At 39.0% G+C, this 23,709-nt stretch overlaps 2 protein-coding genes across 4 annotated transcripts in view; one reads left to right on the forward strand and one right to left on the reverse strand.

The window, feature by feature from the left end:
• The window catches only part of ARL5B (ARF like GTPase 5B), a 44,175-nt gene extending 36,432 nt beyond the window's left edge, over positions 1-7,743 (forward strand). For both annotated transcript variants that reach the window (XM_073229176.1, XM_037000774.2), the window contains one exon: positions 1,477-7,743. In XM_073229176.1, the coding sequence (XP_073085277.1) occupies positions 1,477-1,525 (49 nt within the window). In that variant the 3' untranslated portion in view covers positions 1,526-7,743. The remainder of the gene's footprint in view (positions 1-1,476) is intronic.
• Positions 7,744-12,862: 5,119 nt separating this feature from the next.
• The window catches only part of APBB1IP (amyloid beta precursor protein binding family B member 1 interacting protein), a 79,301-nt gene continuing 68,454 nt past the window's right edge, over positions 12,863-23,709 (reverse strand). For both annotated transcript variants that reach the window (XM_073229167.1, XM_073229166.1), the window contains exons 14-15: positions 23,234-23,337; positions 12,863-20,488 (exon numbers count right to left, since the gene is read on the reverse strand). In XM_073229167.1, coding sequence (XP_073085268.1) covers positions 19,982-20,488; positions 23,234-23,337 — 611 coding nt within the window. In that variant the 3' untranslated portion in view covers positions 12,863-19,981. The remainder of the gene's footprint in view (positions 20,489-23,233; positions 23,338-23,709) is intronic.

The following is a 23,709-nucleotide window of genomic DNA, read 5'->3' on the forward strand; positions in this document are numbered from 1 at the left end:
GTTGATTTTGTATCCTGCAACTTTGCTGTATTCCGATATCAGTTCTAGTAGTTTTGGAGTGGAGTCTTTAGGGTTTTTTATGTACAGTATCATATCATCTGCAAATAGTGACAGTTTAACTTCTTCTTTACCAATCTGGATTCCTTGTATTTCTTTGTTTTGTCTGATTGCCGTGGCTAGGACCTCCAGTACTATGTTAAATAACAGTGGGGAGAGTGGGCATCCCTGTCTGGTTCCCGATCTCAGTGGAAAAGCTTTCAGCTTCTCGCTGTTCAGTATAATGCTGGCTGTGGGTTTATCATATATGGCCTTTATTATGTTGAGGTACTTGCCCTCTATTCCCATTTTGCTGAGAGTTTTTATCATGAATGGATGTTGAATTTTGTCAAATGCTTTTTCAGCATCTATGGAGATGATCATGTGGTTTTTGTCTTTCTTTTTGTTGATGTGGTGGATGATGTTGATGGATTTTCGAATGTTGTACCATCCTTGCATCCCTGGGATGAACCCCACTTGGTCATGGTGTATGATCCTTTTGATATACTGTTGAATTCTGTTTGCTAATATTTTATTGAGTATTTTTGCATCTACATTCATCAGGGATATTGGTCTGTAATTTTCTTTTTTGGTGGGGTCTTTTCCTGGTTTTGGTATTAGGGTGATGTTGGCTTCATAGAATGAGTTTGGGAGTATTCCCTCTTCTTCTATTTTGTGGAACACTTTAAGGAGAATGGGTATTATGTCTTCTCTGTGTGTCTGATAAAATTCCGAGGTAAATCTGTCCGGCCCCGGGGTTTTGTTCTTGGGTAGTTTTTTGATTACTGTTTCAATTTCTTTGCTTGTAATTGGTTTGTTTAACTTTTGTGTTTCTTCCTTGGTCAGTCTTGGGAGGTTGTATTTTTCTAGGAAGTTGTCCATTTCTTCTAGGTTTTCCAGCTTGTTGGCATATAGGTTTTCATAGTAGTCTTTAATAATTCTTTGTATTTCCAGGAACTTTTTTATCCTCACATCAACATAACCACCTTAGTTTTTCTCATACTAGAAATAGCTTATAACATAATAATTTGATGTAGTTTTTTGACCTGTACTTTTTAAGACTAGGCCATAAACATGCCATTTTTTTAGAATTTAGGAAAATAAGGTGAAATGAAGTTGCTCTTGTCTTTCTATAATGGGTTTGATTTTAGTTAATTTTAAAAGAGGGGGGAAGAGAATTTATAATCTTGATGGCAAAATCACCAAAGCTGCATCTTCAAGATGAGACTGAAGCAATTTCTGACATTAACTGATTAAGATCACCTTGTTTACATGAATCTTCTACTTAAAATTCTCTGTACTGTGTTGCCTACTATTGCCACTTACGTGTATAAATTATTATAGTAGTACCACTTTGGGTAAGGCTTAAAAAGTATGCTTTCAATTTTTAAATAGAGGTTTTTTTTTTCATTTTGAAATTACTTCTGTCTTTTGTTTTAGGTTATGCCAAGGACTAGAGTGGATGACCTCTCGTATTGGTGTGAGATAACTTTTTTGCTTGAAAGAGACTGCTCTATTTATTCTGTGACATGAACATTTTTCCTAGTATCTTTGGCTGCTAAGGCAGCAGCATGTTTAATTTATAACAACACAAACCTCTATGAGCAACACTTGAATCAAGTGCAGCTGAACTGGGACACAAAAGATTTTTTCTTACCTTTTTTTTAATGCACTAATCTTCAGTTGGATGAACATAATGTATAACTATATTTTCAGCGAAAGAATTCTTCTGACTGCTTATTCTAATTATTCAATGACTGCCTTGTAAGAAATGTTTGTCATGTTTGTTCCCTGAAGTATTATAAGTTAATGACCAATTTCTTTTGTTTCTTGACTACCCCTTTCCCCCACCAGATAATTACTTCTTTGACAAAGTAGTAGCAGAAATTATCAGATACTGCTTGCAAACTTAACCAGCACTAAATATTTGTTCCTTCTATAAACCACTTTTGAACAGAACTTATTATAGAGAAAGAAATGTGCCTAAAATATATGTACAAGATTAAATATCATGAGAACTGCCTTTAAATGTGCTGACTTCCCTCACATTATTGCAAGTCTTAGAATCATTTTAAATTACTATTAGCATGGAAATTAAGTAGGCTATTTATCCAAAAGAATTAAGTTCACTTTTCTGCCTAATTTACTTAGTTAAGTTAATCAAGGTGAAATGTTTATATGAAAGCCCAACTTTGATAATACATATATTGGATCTGGTATTTTAAGAATGTTGCATTATTCAATGCATATATAACTATCAGAAGTTATTAAAGCATACCAGCAGTAATATGAAAACAAGACACTTGGAATATATTTTACTCTCAACTTTAACAAACAAGTTTATTATCAGCAGAAAGTTCAACTGTTCCATTTGCAAGAGCCATCATATCTGCTTTGGGCAATAGCTAAAGCAGAAATATTGAACAGTTAATTCCATTTCTTAAAATTTGAAATTGTTTCTCTAAGAGTATTTCTACCACCAACAATATATTACTTAAAAGAGATAATGGCTTTTCTTAAATCTGTTTGAGATTGTAGTGTAATAGGCTTGAAACAATTGCCATCCTTATAGTTACACCTTGTGTTCTCAAGCTTTTTGCTGGATTATAGGAAACTGCTGGATTTAATCCTGGCTTTTAGACTGGAAGTTTGAGACTCATAGTTAATACACTAACAACTTAAAAATTAAAAAATAGAAAAAAAGTCATTATCAAAATTGTATTTATTGCATAGCATTAAGAAGTTTTCAAGGCAGTTGTCTAATATGAATAATAATCTAAATAGTGCCTACCGTAAGAGGGAGGACAAGTATTGTAATTTTGATCCTCTATTTCAAATGTATGATTTTGCTATAATGAAAGGATAAAATGTGTATTTAGAGTAATACTTCATTTTTACAGTATTTTTTGCCATTTGGGTCAAAATAGGATTCAGTATTCATAATATCAAAATAACCTGTTTTAAAGTGGTGTTTTAATTTTAATTTTTTTTATTGTAGGCTGGTTTAAATTTTGCTCTGTTTTCAAGTATATTTGATTTATTAGACTTAGTCTAATTTAGTTGATTGTGGTAACATTTTCTGATTTCTCTTTAGTAGTAGCACACCCTAGAAGTGAAAAGTGGCTAGAGGAAAGTTTCTAAACTTTGGGAACTGGTTACCTGTTAACTTTGTTTTGAACCTTTTTCTTAGTGATTCTATACCAGTTAGACAATAAATTTTGTTTAAAATGTAACCCATAATCAAGAATATGAGAGAAAAGCAGACATAATTCAGTAAGAATGCTTTGTGGTGTGTATGTGGTGGTGGGGTAGGAGAAATTATGAAAATACCCTTTACCTAAAGCATACTTGCCAGAATTTATGTCTTGGTTATATAGTTTAGCCATAAATACTGAGGATAATTCTCTTAACCCCAACCTGAAAAAAACATATTTAATAGTCCTGTATGTGTTCTTACTATGAAGTTTATCATCTTGTATCTAGTAAGATTGGCTGGCTCAATTTTCTTCTATCAAATTATTTGGTTATTTTTTTATATTACCGCATCAGCATTATACTGAAAGTGTTTTTAATAGTTGATGGTATTTTGTCAACTATTAGGATAGAGTCAAGTTTGCTATTTAATTTTTAAAATGCAATTCATTTTTTATTTTCTAAGTCCTTTTTAAAAAACATTTTGTTAGCTTTGGATTGAAAATGATTTATGTTGACTGTGTGCTAAAGATGAAATCAACATCCCATGAGATTTTTGTGCCAGTGATTGGGAAAAGGTCAACAGGAAATTGATGTAAGACTTTTAAAAGTATCTTATAAGTTCTCATTAGATATTTCCTGTACAGTAAGATGAAAACTGATTATCCTTTACTCCAAGAGAATGGCTAAACTCAGCCAAATATCTAATACTAAAGAATTGATTCTGATATTCACTGTATCAACAAAATCAGAATTTGACTAATGCCTTTATTCTTATTTTGAGCTGAGGTCTCAATTTTGTACTATACCTGTTCTTTAAGATTCAGATAGCAGGTAATTAATTTAACAATGAAATAATTTGAGTTTCACCCTCCCGCTCAACCTCTCAATTGCCTAGCAAAGTTTTTAGTAAGTAGTAGAAAGCAAAGGGCCACATTACTTTTGAGAAGTCATTCTACATTTTGTTTTTAATTTGAAGATAAACTAAATTTTAATCTTTCCCATGTGTTATAACTAAAATGTAAGTGCTACCCTTGTAAGTTCAAATAAGGTGGTTTTGTTAAACTTAGAACAAGTCTCATTCATCATATTTAAACTCGTTGTTCTTAATGAAGCTCATTTGGGAACTTTAGAATTAACAGGCCTTTTATATGAGGATATACTGTATATTTTGTACTAATGCAGTCTAATTCCTTAAAATCAGAAATAGTAGTAATTTTTGCTTTTATGTTCTGTTAGTATGCTTAAGGTATATATAATTTTATTCTACATTAGAGGAAAGATAAATTCAACTTTCATTGTTAAAAATAATTTTTAAATGGGTTACCACCCTTATAGCCATAATCATCTTGATGAAGCATAAATTCACTTTTATTATCTATATAGCATAAGATAAAACAGTTATTTTCCTGTGGAATCAATGATATAGGGAGCACTGTAAACTGTATTCTCTGAAGAATGAGGGGAGTCATAAAGCAAGAAAATTTAAAAGAAACAGTATTTTTTTTTTAAATCTTTTTGGTATAGTATCTTAGGATAAATTTACAAATGGAACCATTTCTGACTAGGCTCATTTCATTCTTAATTATGTAAAACTGTATTAGTAGAAAAAATATGCTGGTATTATGCCTATAGATGGAAAAATTCCATCAACCTTTAATTTTCAAGACCAGTTCATGAGTCTAGCTTTTCATCTGTGGCTTTAGATCCAAAACATTTCATTTCTAGTTCAGTTCTAAAGGACCTTTTATATCTCATCAAGGTAAAGTCACCTCAAGATACAGCATGGTGACTTGTCATCTGGTAGAGTAATGACTATCTGGCTATCTAAAAGGTGGGCTCAAATCCTAATTTGACCATTACTTACTTATTTGATCTTAAATTTACTGTCCATAGACCTTCTATTTTTCCCATACTTAGGAACTTAAGCAAACAAAACTCCAACATGTCTTTTGCTTTTAAAATCCTAAATTTTTACATACTACATTAAAATTTTAAAAAATTAGGAAGACATGTAATAAATTAATTTTTATCTTATTTGATGCCCACCTCATCATTTCACTTGGTATATGAATATTATCAACTAAGGAAACAAATTATCAACTATTAACAGCTACCCAACTTAAATCACACTAATAGCTAATGGCAGTGCAAAAGAGAAAATAAGCCATATTGCTAAGAAAATTATTTTAGCCTTATAAAAACACCAGTGTGTGTTGAAAATACTTAGTTCTAGAGATTAGATTAGCTTGCTTATTTTCCTCATTTTTACTAGTTAGAGTGGTTGTTAGCCTGTTCATTTCATTGACTTTAGATGCCACCCAAAACTCATATGACTTTTCAGTTTTGAAGGGATGGTATAGCCAGGATGTCGGTATTTTACAAACACATGCATAAATCTGAGAGTAGTGTATAATCAAGGTTAGTTTTTTATGTAATGTCTCATCCTTACTTATTTATTTAGCATTACTGTGGAGACTGAAAGCCAAAAGTCAGGTTCCCAGAAAGGATTTTTTAAGAGTTCCAGATGTCCCAAGCTAAACAGAGAAGGCCAACTAAAAAAAAAAAAAACAAATCTTCAACCACTCCATTTTAAATTTAAAGTAGAAAAAATACTGTGTTCAACAAACCTAAAATCCCCTTCAAATGTGTATGGTTTGGTAAAATGCTTGCGAAATGTTAATTTGGAGGAAAAGAAGAATATCTAGGAACAGAAGTTAAAACACTTGATAGTAAACATGGGGCAGGAAATCTTTTAAAGGATATTAAGTAATAGAAAATTTGAATGAAACAGTGAACACCCCCCATTTAAGGCAATTAAAATTACTAGAAAGGACAGTCATTTACTCTAGAACTGAATAGCCTATATTATTTTTAATGTGGCCAAAGCAGTGAAAATAGATCAGGCTTTTAGAATTTTGGAGTGTAATCACCTAAAGGTATCTTTTGCTCATTTTTTTAAAACAATAAGCTACATTTTCTTGAGAAATAATAAAATGTGCCATGCATATCTTTTGGAATAGAAAACAAAGTTCTAGAAGAATGGAAATCTTCTCTCACACAAATTTGTAAAATCTTAAACTTAAAAATTACCTCATTTTTCAATCTCTAAGGTGCTTTTGCCATTTGTGGGATGTTGAACCATCCCATAAATACTCCCTTCACCTAAACTGTATTTGAAATACACAAAATTCACAACTGAGAGCATTCCTTGGAGATTTTCTTTTATTCTTGTGTACCACCAGCAGGCTGACATGGTGTAGCAGATCCACAAATCATCATCATTAAAGCACACAGGCAAGTTCTGTCAATACTTAGTTTAATTAAAGTCAGATAAGGGAAAGGAAAACCTTAACAGTTGATTGGTTTTATTACACTGTGAACATATTTCCATCAATGACTATCAGTTTGATGTTATGTGTAATTTATTTGCATAATTGGGCCCTATTCACAAGAAATTAAAATCATTTTAATCTTCATACTTTTTCCCTCAGGAAATTCAGGGACTTTACAGCCCCTATTTTGTTCTCTTAGAGTTAAGTGTAGTTTTTGAAAACTTTCTATTTTGATTTTTTAAAAGTTTAGCTGCTATTTCATTAAAAGTAAATAAGATGATGGTTATGATTTTTCCAATTATGTAATAATTATAAATCTTACCCTATTCATTTATTGCTCAGAGCATGATGTAAAAGGAAAACAAAAATTAAAAGCAGTTAAAGCCTTGCTCTTGCATTTATTCTAGTAAAAATATAATGATTATAATCCCACATTGTCATGTTAACATAAATTGGTGCTTTAGAGCATTAAAGAACAGCAGGCCCTGTGTAATATATTTCTTGCCTCAGAATGTAAAACTACGTAAAAGCATCTATATTTATGTTCATTTCTTAAGGTTTAAATACAGACTTGTCATTATCCATCAAGCTTCAGGCTTTCTGCAAAAGCTGTAATAATATCCTAACTAATCAGTTTGGTCAAACAGAAGATTGTTAATAAGGCCAAAATTGTGAGACGGATCTCTCTGGACCCTCTGGCATTGTACAGAGGGGAAAAGAAAATGTCTCATGCCATAAACTATGCTGTTTAGCCCCAACCAAGCAACTAAAATGTGTGCTATCGGTCCAATATATTAGCATTAATACAATTTTAAAAAAAACAAATTACTTCATGCATTTATATCATCACTTCTTGAAAATGGTTCAAAGCATGTTCTTCTAATGTTGGGGTTTAAAAGACATGTTTTAAAATTTTTATAGCTTTATTACTGTCATAAAACACTCCTTTTTGTGCTAAGTTTAGGTTGCTGGTGCTCATCATTTTATATTTCTGCAATTATGTTATAATTAGTTACTTGCATGCCTACTTATCCAAGTAAAAGGATGTTGTTTGCTCTGGAATGTTCATGTTTTAGACAGATTTTGGCTCATTTGCGATCACAGTGCAATACAGTGTAACAGTCATTTGTTTTCAGTCAACAGTTTTATTTTTGTCATAATAAATACTTTTCCAATATAATGTGTCCCCAGTAGTTTCTTTAAAGAGAAAATCTACCATAACAGTCTTTTTGTTCCCAGTGGTGGAAACCCACTGAAGCTAACAGAGGAGAATGTCATTGTAAGGGTGCGGTGGTGAGAGCTCACAGAACCCATGATCGGGGATGCAGCTGGATTTCTGGAACAGGCTGGGACCCAGACACCCTGAAATACTGAGAAAGAACCAGGAAGTTCTCTTTCGCTCACTCATCTCTTCTTTCTCAGTCTTTCACTAGACTGGATTTTTCTGTTTGCTAGTCCATGTGGTAGGTAATGTCCAAATCATATAGTTCCTATCAGTAGGTTGTTGGTTACAATTCCATATTCCCTAGGGAAACTTTGTTTGCCTTCAGTGGGTCAGTTACTCTCTTGTTCAAACAACTTGAAGAAACCCTTGGGCAGTAGGAAGGAAATCCCAAGCAGTGTGTGTAGTATAATAGGAAATATATTTGGTCTTTGTCCTCTGTCCTGGTATAAAGCTCCTCAAACCCTGGAGTTTCCTGAATGATAGGTGTGTCTTATGTCATTCATAAGAAACCTCTTCTGAGCTTATGTTAATGAGGTGGTGGAGGTGGGACCCCTAGATAGCCTCAGGATGGGGCCGGTCACCAGAATGACCAGGTCAGAGGGTTGGGACTTGTCAGCCCTGCCCACCACTCCACTGGGAAGGGAATGTTGGGGGTTGGTGGGGAGGTGGTACTGCTGATGAAGCTCTATGAGAACTGGTGACAAGGTGATTTGATAAGCCTCTGGGTTGGGAAGCATATCCATATATGCCCAGAGGGGCGGTACACTCGGTACCATGGTGACACTTCCATACCTTGTCCTATTCATTTGGCTCTTCTGTAACCTTTATAATAAACAGGTAAATGCAAGCAAATTTTACTCTGAGTTCTCTGAGCCACTCTAGCAAATTAAACCCAAAGTGGGGATTTGGGGAACCTCCAATCTATAATTAGAAGCACAGATGACAATCGGGGTTGGATTGGCATCTGAAGTTGGTTGGATTGCAGACTTGTGAGACTGAACCTTTAATTTGTGGGATCTGATGCTGTCTCCAAGTAGATTGTTTAGAACTGAGCCAAATTGTAGGACATCCAGTCAATGTCTGCTGAGAATTGGAGAATTGCTCAGTGGTGTTGAAAAATAAAAATCGGAGTGTGTACCCTATTGTGAGATAAAATACAATTAGGCTGTTAAGTACACTGTGCTTTGTGTTACTAAAAAAAAAAAAGTTGACATGTAATCTAATACTCTATAGGATAAAGTTTCATTATATTCATGAATTAGATTCCCTGGGAGTTAACTACCCCTTCTTTCAAAGACCCCTTTGAGAATGTGATGAAAAAGATAACTGAAATTTTATACATAAGTGCAAAGTTAGAAAATTTGTATAGGTTAGGAATATCAAACACCTCAGTTAAAGAGGTCTGTTGCACTACTAGACTTAACATGCCTGAACATTCCAATATTTTCTGGGAAACACCCAAAACCAATAAAGTTCATCCTGCCTATATTTTTTAAACAGCTTTATGTAGGTATAATTAACATATTAAACTGTACAGGTTTAAAGTGTACAATTTGAAAATTTTTGCTATGTATATACCAGTGAAACAGACACAGACTGTGGGTATAAATCAGTAGCGTGAGGGCCCGCAGAAAAAGCAAGGCAGGATATTTACAGTCAGAGGAATGTAACTACATGCAAAGAAACCCCCTACCAAAACTCTGTTAAACATTAAGCTCTAGAGTCATTCAGTGAAATCAGTTAATATTTCCCAGATAAAGTAAAGTAGCCCATGTTTTTATTATGCTAATTGTTTGTAATCATATATAAGATTCACTTTAGCATGCTAAAAGGCCCAGGCCTATATGCTGTTTTTCCTCCAAACTTGAGGTGATTTGCAATCAGCTATTAATGGCAAGCAAACCCAGCCATAAACAACAGTAAAAGACAAGAAGGATTCCACCTTAAAGATAAGATTGCACTATTAATACCCAAGAAGTTAAGAAGTAAGATTCTTAACTTACTCTTTAGCAAACACAATACTTCAGCCCACCTTGGGGGCTGGGCACACAGTGTTTGACCAAGATGCCAGTATCTTGGAGAAATCAGAGCAAGAAGTTCCTTGGGTTAAGTTAATTCTAAATATTCAGGGGCCACTTAACAAGTCCACACCCCTAATACTTTTTTCACATTACCAAAAATCCTCAACTGTCTATTAAACCCCTAGACAACGCACAACTACAGGCTCTCTTGTCACACCAGGAGCTCTGTCTTCTCACTGTATCTCTAAATAAAGGCCTCTCCCTGGCTCTCCTACCTTGAGTGTTTGCAAAGTTCATTCTTCAACTCCGCAAACAAGAACCCCGACATCAAAACCATCACCGCAATCCAGATAATGAACATACCCACACCCAATTTGCCCGGTGTCCTTTGTACTTCCACCCTTCTGCTCAACTCCGCACCTCCAGATAACCACCTAGTTGCTTTCTGCTGCTGTATTTTAATTACATAGAATTTTATACTACCACTTGGCACAATTATTTTGAAATTTATTCATTTCAGTGTGTAGATCAATGGCTCAGTCCTTTTTGTTGTTAAATATTCCATTGTATGGATGTACCACTATTTGTTTATCCACTCCCTCTTAGTGTGCGTTTGGTTTGTTTCTAGTTTTTAGCCATTACAAAGAGAACTGCTAGACTGCTAGAACACTAATATAAACTTTGTATAAACTTTGTATAAACATTTGCTTTCACGTGTCTTGGGTAAACCAAGACCTAGGAGTGGAATGGCTGGAACATGGTAAGGGTGTGTTGAATTTTTCAGGGAACTGGCCAACTTTTCAAAGTGATTGTGCCATTTTACATACCTGCTGTTGATGTATGCAGGTCCCACTTGCTTCACAACTGGCCTGGTCACTCTGATTTTGGACATTGTAATAGGTGTCTCACTGTGGGTTTAATCTGTAGTTCCCTCATGACAATGATGATGAGCATCTTTTCATGTGCTTGTTGGCTATCCTATCTTGGTGGAAGTGTTTGTTCAAATTTTTTGCAAATTTTCAATTGGATTTTCTTATGTCTGAGTTTCAGTTGTTTATTTTGCATATAAGCTATTGATCAGATATGCTGTTTATAGCCATCTCCCAGTCTTTGGCTTGCCTTGTCATTCTCTTGTGCCTAGTTTTAATCTACTTCCTAGTTTACAGATGGCCAAACACAGCAGCATCAATAAGTGAATTTTGTCTAATCACATGGTTAAATTTACTTAACAGAATTCTGTGTAGCTGCCACATGTAATTTATGTGTAGTTCTCTTAATATCCAATTAGTTTTCTCATCACTAACCTAAGTTTGCTTTGACCATGCTTCACAGGAGCAGAATTTTTTAATTTATTTTCCCTAAACAGAAAAGCCTGATGTCAAAGTTTTGGGGGGATAATCGGTTCCAAGACACAAGGAAGTCAGAGCATAAGGTGATTATAATGAAAAAGCAAAGTAACAAAGACACTTACCACTGGAAAAGTGCAGAGACAAATGTAAGTGAGAGATTTATTTAAAGCAAAAAAATGCACACTCAGGGGGGAGTGTGAGCTACCTCAGAGAAGAGCCCTCAAGGGTGTAGAGTCTGGGGTTTTACAGGCGGTTGAGAATTTTCAAAGGTCTAGGGGTGTGGACTTGTTAGGTGGTCCCTGAATGTTTATCTTTGATGAGTCATTACATCTTTCTTTTGATTAGTCTTCCAGGTAATTCTGCAAAATTAACATAAGAAATTTACTCTTGCTTTCCAAAATAGCAGCTTTTTGGTCTGGGGGCAATCAATTAAGACTCTTTGCCCTGCCCTCCAGGATGGGCCGAGTTATTATTTGCTTGTTGAATGGTAAGTTATTCTTACTTTGTATATGCAAATCTTACTTTGTATATGCAAAGCTGTTAGCTCAGAGCCTAATACCCTATACATGTTCAATACAGCATCTATTCAATCAAGTGATTTTCTGCTTTAAGAGCACCTTGAAGCGATGTTTTACAAAGTGAGGCTACAGGCCCCCAGGAGGGCAGCAAAGCATTCCCAGGGACTTGCTGACCCCAGAGCTGCAACACCACCACCAGTACCAGCAACTGATTTCCAATTCCAATTGAGTTCACTTACTTCCCATCAGGTCTTCTCCTTGAAGCCAACCTTGCCTTCCATGAATTTACTTGTTAAATAAGAGAGAAAAATGCTGAGCAAGAATCAAAGACGTACTGACAAGTAATTTGGCCCGGTGGTTTTTGTCCTATTAAAAGATCTGTTAACACTACCAAAGGAGAAATTGGGAGAATGTACATACATCAGAAAGTAGTAGAGCTGTGTCGCAGAGCCAGTTGTGGTTTTATTGTTGCTCTTTGTCCCCAAGGACTATCAAACCCTTAGAGAGTTGAACTAACCAAAATACATATGTCCCAGGCAGACACCAGAAGGCTATGTATTAGTTGATAGTGAACCATACATGGACACAAATCAGAAATAGCTGGCATGGTCTCACCCCACAGTTCCTCCTTGTGGTCACTGAGCATACCCTCTCCAGGAAAGCACCTTTCCCGTGCCTGAGGAAGCTGCTTGGTGGGCATGGAATCAAAAAAAGGAGCATCAAAGAAGCACCCAGCCACATCAGCCATGGTGCATCCGTCTCTCCAAAAAATGTCCTCATCTGTGACACTAGACAGAGTTGGACCTGGTATGACAGTTCTGAGATGGATTCCGCGCAAAGCCCTGGGACTGTTCCCATATTCTCTCTTTACCGCATAGTCTGTCTGTTAACCTGGCTGCCATTCTGGATCCAAATGTCAACTTTGGCTAAACTCTGACATGTATCCACTTTGGTAGAAGGTAGAGTCTTGTAAATGCTACATACTTCCTGTTGATACATAGGAATAGGAAGTGTACCAAGTCTGATGGAAACAGACGAGTCCTAAATTTAAATACACTTTTAAAAGACAGCTTACAGAGGAAGAGAGGTGAACACACCCAATTACTATGTGACCAGAGAAAACTCTACAAAGGGCTCAGTGAGTCCATGGGACCAACAAAGGCAGTAAATTTAATGTGAACATTAAACATTACCCTAAATAGCATGGTGATGTAAGCATCCTTCATGGAGTTGCTCATGTCAGGTCTCCAATATGGAGTTGCTTACATCAGGCCCACCTGCTTTCACACTGACTGCCTCTGTAAACGTACCCCACCTTAAAAGGCATGCCAGTAAATGCCCAAACCAGATAACTCCAAATGTCAGGTGTGCCACTGAACGCCTGAGCTGGATAACACCACATGTGGACTGTCCCTCTTATTTTCGAACCCCAAATGGATGGACTGGACTATATGAGGGACTGGACACAGAGCCCCTGTGGCAAGCTCATCCTAGAGGTCCCTAACACAGACATGTGCTCCGAGGCTTGCTCCAGCTCATCTGCCTGCACTCCTGCCCCATCACGGACACACCACTTCACTAGAACTGTCTCCGCTGCTTTGTTTTCCCTTGGGACAGACGACAGGCTGACTGGGACAGTGCGGACCCTAACCATTCGTTTTGACTGGTATGAGATATATTGATCCGTGATATGTGTGATTTTTAGATATGTTTAATCTCCCTTTTGAGTGTTGTGTGAAAGGAAATTGCAAAATAAACCGTGTAATTCCTGCAACCATAAGGGTGTTAAGTTCATTACTCCATCGCCCTGTGGATCTGTACTTCCTGACCAGCTCACATCACACGGCCTTCCCTAGGCATGTGGAATCTAATCCTCGCAAACTGTAGAAAGGAGCCACAGAAACATGGCAACTTACGGGCCTAAAGTGCCTGAAAGGGAGAGAAAGGAGACTGGGTCTAAAGGCAGCAGGGGGCAGCGTCAGGGTCTTATGGTTAGTGCCGAGACTCCAACTCTACTTCCAAAAGTAACCAGGCAAATTAAAGCTCAAGGTGTCTCAACTTTTGACATTTCGGACCTTTTCTCCTTCCCAGGCCCTTCCAGCGTGACAAGGGGCGCTCTCCCTCCCAAGCGGGGAGCCACTGCCCGCTGTAGCACGCTGCGCCCTTAGCATCGCCCTACACGATCCACAACAGCTTTCGGCCCATTCCGAGGTCACCAGGGCCTCCGTATCTGAGCGCTCTGAGCACCTCCTACTCTCAACAGCTCAGGTCAGACTCCCACGCCCAATCCCCTGGCTGTAATTTGAAACTGCTACGGACGGTCGGCCGGAAGCTGGGGCGCCCCGCACGGGACAGCTAGCACTGGGCAGGGGAGGGAGGGATATTGGGGGGCAGGGGGCATTTGGGGTACTTTGTCCACACACCCCGAGTCAGTCTGACCACTCATCCAGCATTTCCCCTGGCTCACAGTCTCCTCCCGAAGCCTCCAAGCCCCCCAAGCCCTAGCTCCCCAACGTCCTCCAAGCCAAGCTTCCCAGTGCCCCCAATGCCCTCCAAGCCGCTAAAGCACCCCATCCCCCAGGACGCCGCTCCTCAGTCGCGCGCGGGACGCCCCTGCTTCAGGCAGCCGCCCACCCCTCGGCGACCCCCGCACCCCGCTGGCCCGAGTTCCCGCCCCGCGCGTGCCGCTCGCTCCATTCTTTCTGCCGCGCCGCTGTCACTGGCGCCGCGACCTCTGCGCCTGGCGGAGAGCCTCGGGGCCTCACCTGCGCGCGAGCGGCGGTCGCGGCGCGCAGCCCGGGCGGTTCGGCGCGGCGGGGGAAGCCATGCCCGGGACTCAGAGCCGCAGAACCGCCAGCGCCACCTGCTCGAGGCCATGGTCCGAGTCTGAAGGACGCGGCAGGCCGGGCTGCAGCTCCCCTGAAGCCCGGGGCCCCTCCTCCGGGACCCGGAGCCGGAAACCTGGCACAGGAAGAGCTGCGGCCCTGCCCCGGCCGCGTCCTCTCGCTACTTCCCGGGGCTAAGCCGCCGGCGCGGGGTCTGCGGAGCCTAGGCACGAGCGCCGCCGTGCCCGGGAGTTGGCAGCAGAGGGCGCGGCGGCGGCCAGTCTGCCCCCGGGCCCGGAGGAAACCTCGCACGACCCCTCCTGGGGGCCCGGCTGTTAGGAAATGCCACCGTGCGGCCGCCTTCTGAGCATTTGAGCGGTAGTGTGACTCTGAAACGAGTTGGTGCGGTTTTGCTGCCTGATCCGAAGGTTACGGTTTTCGCGGCTGCGTCTTGGGGTGTGACCAGCCGCATCGGCTGCTGCTTATGGCAGCCCGTCTGGAAGGAGGGCCAACCTTATGCATCTTCCCAGTGGCAGGTCACGCCACTGAGCAAGGCTGTTGTAGGGCAGAGGCTAGATTAACCTCGTCTTTGCTCTTTTGGATTTTCTCTCTGAAATGTTGTAGGCTTAATGTGGCATAGTGGGCAGCCTTGCTCACATCTGGGTATGTGAGGCCCACTCGTGGGTGTACTGAGCTGTGTGAAATCCTTAGTGTTTGGTGATGTGGAACTTACCTGTAGCCAGCCCAGGGCACACGAGAATGTACGGGGTCAGTACCCTATACGTGTTAGAACCTTTCCTTAATGTTACAGCCAGCGCTCCATTTCTAATGGTAGGCAGCGTATTTGCGACAGAAATCCTTGTAACAATTATCCAACACAGAACCAATGAAGGAAGGTATGGCATTAGGCCTACAGCCATAGAGGAAACTTAGTCCTCAAAAAACTCATGCTTCTGAGTAAATAGGCAGCTGCCATTCTAATATTTTTTTCTTTTTCTGAGCCATGCTTGCTGTGCTAGAGAGTTGAAACTTAGCACATTTTTAAAATATTTATCTTCAAAGTATTTTTTTAACCAAATACAATCATAGAATAACAAAGTTTATTAAAATAAGCCAATTTTATGATTTCCCATCCTTGGAAGAATATGTTTAAATGCCTCAAGTGTTTTACTAATAAAGCTGGTTAATAACTGGCTTATCTTGATAGAAGCTTACATATTAAGAAATAACTGATACATAGAATTTGCCGAGATAAACTGTAGCAATAAACATTTGCACTGTACTTGCAAACAATCCTATGACCTAGAGTTACCATTTGCCCTTTTTTACAGATTAGGAAACAGATATAAAGAAATTGAGTGTCCTCCCCAAACTCATGTCATTGGCAGATATAGCACTACACAATTCTATCTGGCCATTTTCATTTAGAAATTGTTTCCCTGGTTTAAAACAAAATATCTGTACCTTAAAAAGATGGAAAATGGCAAGACTAACTAGGGAAAGCTGAGGAGATTCATGAAGGACCAAGAGGTCAAGCATGAGTCTATTAAGTTAAAAACTCAGCTGTGCAAGGAACTGGGGAAGAACAGACTCTTCATGTGCACTGGCAGGAAAGAACTTTGGTTTTTTGACTGATATTTATGCAAAAGAATCCACCAGTACTGACTGATAACAATGGAGTGTGTACATGAAAGCATTTTCAACTTTATTTCAATGTTGGAGAGTTGGCTACACTTTAAAATATTTTCTTTCCATAATGATATTGTTTGAAACATAGTAGGAGCTGGTTTACAGAGATGAAAATATATACATAAGACATGTATATAATATATACATACTAACCATGTTTTGGTTCCTAGAACATGAAAACAAACCTCTTATCTGATACTACTAGATAAATGATCAATGAATTAACAAGGTAACTATGAACATTTATTGAGAAAAGAGGTTCAAACAGTTGCACTGAATGGATAGCAGTTTTTTGTGGATTTCATATTCTTAGGCAACACTGAATTCTAAAGAATTTAATTTTGGAAGGACTGATTTCTCTGAGATGTTAAGATAAAGGAATTTTCCCTATGACTGATTAGTTGGTTAAGTGTTAACAAGGGTGGGTGCCTCTGAAGCAGCCATTTTTGTTCACTGGCCAGTGATCACATGTATTGACTGACCAGCTACGTTGCCAAAATGTGAATCAGTACAAATCCTAAGAACGAATGGAACATTATGTACTGTTGGTGCTCTACTAAAATGTAGGGACATCATAAAAGAAAATGCATTAATTATATAATTCAGTCTATTCCCATACAGCGGCTCTCTTAAAAGAGAAGAAAATGTACTATTGAATCTTTTAATCTTATTGTCAGGGTTCTGTGGTGACACTGAAACCATCTGTTTTGGGGTTGACAACCCATGTTTTCCCCCATGATGTTGCCTTATTCACCATGTATTTAGGGGAAAGTATAAAGGGTTAAGTCTGGCTCACATTCACCTTTTCTATACTCAAATGGGGAGGATACAAGATTGCTCTTATTCTGTTACAACTGACAGTTCATCTGGGCTTTGGTGGCATAAATAGGAGTTATCCCAAATGCTTGAACAAATTAATTGCCCTAATAGTACCTTCTCCACTGATTCAAAGATCACTTGCATTATGCAGAGAATTCCCCCATTACTTTGGCTATTTCTGTGAATTTTACTGAGTCCTGTTGATTTTTGTATCTCTTTTGGGATAACTATTTTTAGTTATTATAAAATTTATTGTAATCTTACTATTCTTAATAGAAAGAAACTCCCATTTCTCTTTTTTTTTATTTTGATATCATTAATCTACAATTACAGAAAGAACATTATGTTTACTAGGTTCCCCCCTTCACCAAGTCCCACCACATACCCCTTCACAGTCACTGTCCATCTGTGTAGTAAGATGCTGTAAAATCACTACTTGTCTTCTCTGTGTTGCGCAGCCCTCCCCGTGCCCCACACGCACTATACATGCTAATCATAATGCCCTCTTTCTTTTTCCCTGCCCTATCCCTCCCTTCCCACCCATCGTCCCCAGTCCCTTTCCCTTTGGTAACTATTAGTCCATTCTTGGGTTCTGTGATTCTGCTGCTGTTTTGTTCCTTCAGTTTTCCTTTGTTCTTATACTCCACATAAGAGTGAAATCATTTGGTACTTGTCCCTCTCCACCTGGCTTATTTCACTGAGCATAATACCCTCTAGCTCCATGTTGTTGTGAATGGTAGGATCTGTTTTTTTCTCATGGCTGCGTAATATTCCATTGTGTATATGTACCACATCTTCTTTATCCATTCATCTACAGATGGACATTTAGGTTGCTTCCATATCTTGGCTATTGTAAACAGTGCAGTGATAAACATAGGGGTGCATCTGTCTTTTTCAAACTGGAGTGCTGCATTCTTAGGGTAAATTCCTAGAAGTGGAATTCCTGGGTCAAATGGTATTACTATTTTGAGCATTCTGAGGAGCCTCCATACTGCTTTCCACAATGGTTGAACTGGTTTACATTCCCACCAGCAGTGTAGGAGGGTTCCCCTTTCTCCACAGCCTCGCCAACATTTGTTGTTGTTTGTCTTTTCGATGATGGCGATCCTTACTGGTGTGAGGTGATATCTCATTGTGGTTTTAATTTGCATTTCTCTGATGATTAGCAATGTGGAGCATCTTTTCATGTGCCTGTTGGCCATCTGGATTTCTTCTTTAGAGAACTGTCTATTCAGCTCCTCTGCCCATTTTTTAATTGGATTATTTGCTTTTTGTTTGTTGAGTCATGTGAGCTCTTTATGTATTTTGGATGTCAATCCTTTATCAGATCTGTCATTTATGAATATGTTCTCCCATACTGTAGGATATCTTTGTTCTATTGATGGTGTCCTTTGCTGTACAGAAGCTTTTTAGCTTGATATAGTCCCACTTGTTCATTTTTGCCTTTGTTTCCCTTGCCCGGGAAGATATGTTCATGAAGAAGTCACTCATGTTTATGTCCATGAGATTTTTGCCTGTGTTTTTTTCTAAGAGTTTTATGGTTTCATGACTTACATTCAGGTCTTGATCCATTTGGAGTTTACTTCTGTGTATGGGGTTAGACAGTGATCCAGTTTCATTCTCTTACATGTAGCTGTCCAGTTTTGCCAGCACCATGTGTTGAAGAGACTGTCATTTCCCCATTGTATGTCCATGGCTCCTTTATCGTATATTAATTGGCCATATATGTTTGGATTAATGTCTGGAGTCTCTATTCTGTTCCACTGGTCTGTGGCTCTGTTCTTGTGCCAGTACCAAATTGTCTTGATTACTGTGGCTTTATAGTAGAGCTTGAAGTTGGAGAGTGAGATTCCTCCCACTTTATTCTTCCTTCTCAGGATTGCTTTGGCTATTCAGGGTCTTTGACGGTTCCATATGAATTTTTGAACTATTTGTTCCAGTTCATTGAAGAATGTTGTTGGTAATTTGATAGGGATTGCATCGAATCTGTATATTGCTTTGGACAGGATGGCCATTTTGACGATATTAATTCTTCCTAGCCAGGAGCATGGGATGAGTTTCCATTTGTTAGTGACCTCTTTAATTTCTCTTAAGAGTGTCTTGTAGTTTTCAGGGTATAGGTCTTTCACTTCTTTGGTTAGGTTTATTCCTAGGTATTTTATTCTTTTTGATGCTATTGTGAATGGTATTGTTTTCCTGATTTCTCTTTCTATTAGTTGTTAGTGTATAGGAAAGCTACAGATTTCTGTGTGTTAATTTTGTATCCTGCAACTTTGCTGAATTCCGATATTAGTTCTAGTAGTTTTGGAGTGGAGTCTTTAGGGTTTTTTATGTACAATATCATGTCATCTGCAAATAGTGACAGTTTGACTTCTTCTTTACCAATCTGGATTCCTTGTATTTCTTTGTTTTGTCTGATTGCCGTGGCTAGGATCTCCAGTACCAGGTTGAATAACAGTGGGGAGAGTGGGCATCCCTGCCTTGTTCCCGATCTCAGAGGAACCCATTTCTCTTTTTAAAAAAATTTTTTTATTTTCCTAGATTCTGTGTTTATCTGTTTATTCAAAAAAATTCTTAACAGGATTTTGATTGGACTTCCATTATGTTTATTAAATAATTTGGTGACAATGACATCTTGACACTGATCTTTTTAGAAATACCATCTTCAGAAACTTTCCTTTTAAAAACTTTTGTTAATTGCTTCCAAGCATAATAAAATAAGTGAACATAAAACATCATTTTAGTTAACTGGGAAGATAATTCCTACTGAAGTGGAAACACATAGGAAAGATACATTTAGGCAGATATTGTAAATTCTGTGTTCAGTTAATGATTATGAATGTACCTGAGCCACAGTGAGGCGGTTTACATCATTTCTAATCTGAATTCTTAAATATTTTATCTAAAATGAACAAGGTATCAAGAAAATAAAGTAGCAAAAATGTGCTTGAAGTCAGACATGATCACACTGATCACACAGAGATGTTGCCTCTCTTCTTCTGCAGAGCCTTCATGAGATCTGACATGAAATCCTGCTCCCCGCTTCCTCCCACACCGGGTGGTCCCGGGTTCTCTTGCCTCTTTGGAGGAACCGGAGGCCTCCTGGCAGCAATGGGGGGCCTCGTGGCTTCAGGAGCGAGGGTGGGGGGTGGCAGAGGCGGCGGCGGTAACGTGGACCCTCCCCCCGCAAAGGATGGTGGAGGCGGGGGCACAAAATCTGGGGGCGACTCAATAAAATCAGGGGGTGGTGGAGGGAGCTGGTCATTCCCTAGAGATGGTGGCGGTGGCGGCGGCGGCAGCAGGAGGTTGTCGGGCGGGGCTGGGAAGCCGCAGGGGGGCTTGGGCTTGGCAGAGATCACAGGGCTGCCGCCTGTGTCTGAAGACCGGCGCACAGGAGGTGGCGGCGGCAGGCTGGACTTGGGAAGGTGATGGTCCCGGGGCGCTCCTGGGTCGTAGGTACCATGGGCTGGCTTCTTCTCCTTAAACAAAGCAATAACCGTATTACTCTTGATAACACGGCCACCATGGAGATGACATTTCCATTGACAGGTGACAGCTGAGGGATGGAGGCAGCGTCTGCCCCCCGGGGAGTCTCCATCCCTCAGTTCCGGAGACTTTAGGGAGACCAGCTAGCTCATCTCTGCTCTGGGATAGGAGAATGACTCCATGTGGCCTTTACCGTTACTACCAATACTCATAATTTTAGTTAACATTATTACCTGGCACTATCTACCATGTCTTCTTCTATAAATGGAAGACTCTGCCCTATTTGAGGAGGTAGTTGTTATATTTAGATTATACACTTATCTGCTCCCAGTGGGCCTTACACCACAGTTTGCTGATGTCTTTAGTGGGACTGATTTAGCTGCTTGTTGGGTCACGTCTGTCTTTATTTACCCTACAGTCAGCCTAATGCAACTCAGAATGGAAGCAAAATGGCTCTTCTGGAATTCCCACTCAACAACCTTGGTTCCCAAGCAAAGCCTGTTAGCATGAGATCCACCATCTTAACACAGTCTCCATTTTGAGAAGAATGGTAATTTCTCACCTCAGCTCAAGCCATGAGAATACCTTGGTTGGCCCCTATCAACCCAACCACAAAAGCAACCCCAACAGTAACTGCAAAATTTCCTGCCTCCCAAAATATCTCCTCTCTCCGTGGATGGGGGCCTCAGCCCTTTGCTGGAGACAGCATCTGCAGGTTTATCTCCAATAAACCTGTGTTGATGTTGAGCCGTGCCTCCTCTATTTTCTTTCCTAACCTAAAACCTTACAAAGCCGCCATGGTCATGAGCATATTCAGCCACAATATTTTTTTTGGTCTGAATTTAGCTGGTTGTGAAACTCACCTGTCAGAAGCAGGTGTTTTATAAAATTTTGCTCCCATACCACACCTCCAGTGGCAGAGAGGTGGACAAGGAGCTTCCCAAAGCCTTCCCCAGACCTCTTGGCTTAAATGTCCTACTTTGACTAGCAGAAAAAAGATGGCAAGGACAAAGAAAATGGGAACAGTTCTCTCTGGGCTACAGGTAACCTTTGTGCATCTCTCTCAGCAAAGAACTGATCTGCCTGCTCTTTTGTCAGTGTTAACTTGCTTGAGTGCTGAGAACAAACCTGCCTTTTCCCAGGACGGTGGGCTACCAGGGAGGAGCCAATTATACGCTCTGATTCCTCTGGTATAACAGCTTCTAGAGAGATGGTGGATGGGCCAGAAATCTGAACACCTGGTCTATAGTCTTAGATTTACCTTTTCTTAACTGAGAAAGTCAGCTGGCCAATCAGACATAAAACAAACATCATAAGCTCTATTCTATGTCTCAAGGTTATGATGAGATCAATTGAGATAAACGTGCAAGTGGATCCTGAAAAATAAAATCAGGATGCTTGTGCTATTGGTAGACACCAGAACACCAAACTTGGCTAAAGGCTAACAGAGGCACAGTCTTTTACTAACAGTGGAATAGATAATAATATATTATATTTATATAGTGCAACCTCTCCAGGAATTTCAGGTAGTTAAATTCAAAACTGAATCCCTGTTTTAGGGTAATTATCATTGCAATTTACATTTTATCAGGCTTTCATTTTCTTTAGAGGTTTTTTTCTAACAAAGTACCTGATGATTGACTTTCTATTTTATTTAGTTTATTTGCTTAGCATGATAAATTAACTGGTGGTATATTTTTAAAAATTTCTGAGCAGGCAATTTGGGAATTGGTGTTCACACATAGTTAAGTGATTTCTATTCTGGGATCCTTTTATTCCTTTCAGCATTTAAAAATGTTTCTTTTTAGTTGGTATTATAAAAACATGAAAATAATAGCTGGAAGCACACTGCATGGTAAGACTGTCAGACTTGAGAAGCTAAAAAGAGGATTAGAGACACAATGGTTTTCAAAAATTATAAGAAGTTCAATAATTACAAGATTTAATTGTTTCTACCACTGGCTGATGGATGAAATGAAGGAGGGGGAATGAAGTGAAAAATTACCAAAGGTACAATTATTTAAGATTGTTTTGAATCACACATGGGAAATAATCAAAGGAATTTGTATAGTCAGTTGAGATGTTACCAATTGGATTAGTAACCAAATTACAACTTTAAGCTGGATTTAAATGAATCATCATTAATCTCTAAAATAAAATCCAGTTGTTGTTATACCAATTTGGCTATTATTTTAAAATGCGTTTTCTTCTCTATCATCCTAAGGTAACATTAAAGGAAAACTATGAAATACAGACTTTAGAGTAGAACCTTGTTGGTAGTCTGCTAGTCTGGTTTTGGGCTCCACTCAGCATTTACTATTGGGCTTCTAACTTAACTGGTTGCTCTAATTTATTCAGAAAAAAATAAGTAAAAATTCCAAGGGCTTAAGACTGGTGCCATTTTCAGAGAGTGCTAAAACCACTTGACTACATGGAGAAAATTGCTTTAGTCAAAGTAAATGTAGCTAAATTAAAAATATTTACCAATCCTTAGCATTGAAAAAAAATTCTCACACTTTCCTGAAGCAGTGTGATAATAGTTGGGTTTAGCTTTCCCTTCTAGCCTATGTAACTTTAAGAGAAAAAATATAAAGCAATTATCTAAATGAAATTCTAGTGACTTCGTAGTTGGAACTCCCTTTTCTCTTTTTAAAAGCAGTCATTAGGACCCTGGTAATGGTTTGGACTGTAGACGTACAGGTGAAGCTGCCAGGCCTTGTCAGTCACTCTGGCCTTACCCTCATTAGTTCAGCCTGTGTCTGGGCTTCCTCGACAACAGAGCTCATGGGATGTGCAGCTTGGGGAATCTGACCATTGGCGTGGCTGGTGTCTGTTTTGAGTCCTGCGAGGGAGGAAGAGAAACAAGAGTAGGCAAGCCATTTCCAACATTCTTCAAAGTTAATCTGAAAATATGAAGCAGTTTATATCGCCAAAGCAAAAGAAAAGGATGCACAGGTACACAGGCCTTATGAAAACCCTGAAGTTCTGTGGCATTACTTTGAGAGATGCCTTGTACATCTGACCCTAAGGAACATTTTTTTTTTCAACACTATTCTTTTTTTTTTTCAGGTCAAATATGATTATTCGTTTGATTTTTATACTTGATTTATATGTGAATCCCACATTTCTCCATTATTATTATTATTATTATTATTATTATTATTTCTAATAAAATGCTGAAGTGGTAGGTAGATGCAAGATAAGGGTAGAAAAC

Source organism: Manis javanica, chromosome 2 (genome assembly GCF_040802235.1).
Source record: "Manis javanica isolate MJ-LG chromosome 2, MJ_LKY, whole genome shotgun sequence".
Lineage (NCBI taxonomy): Eukaryota > Metazoa > Chordata > Mammalia > Pholidota > Manidae > Manis > Manis javanica.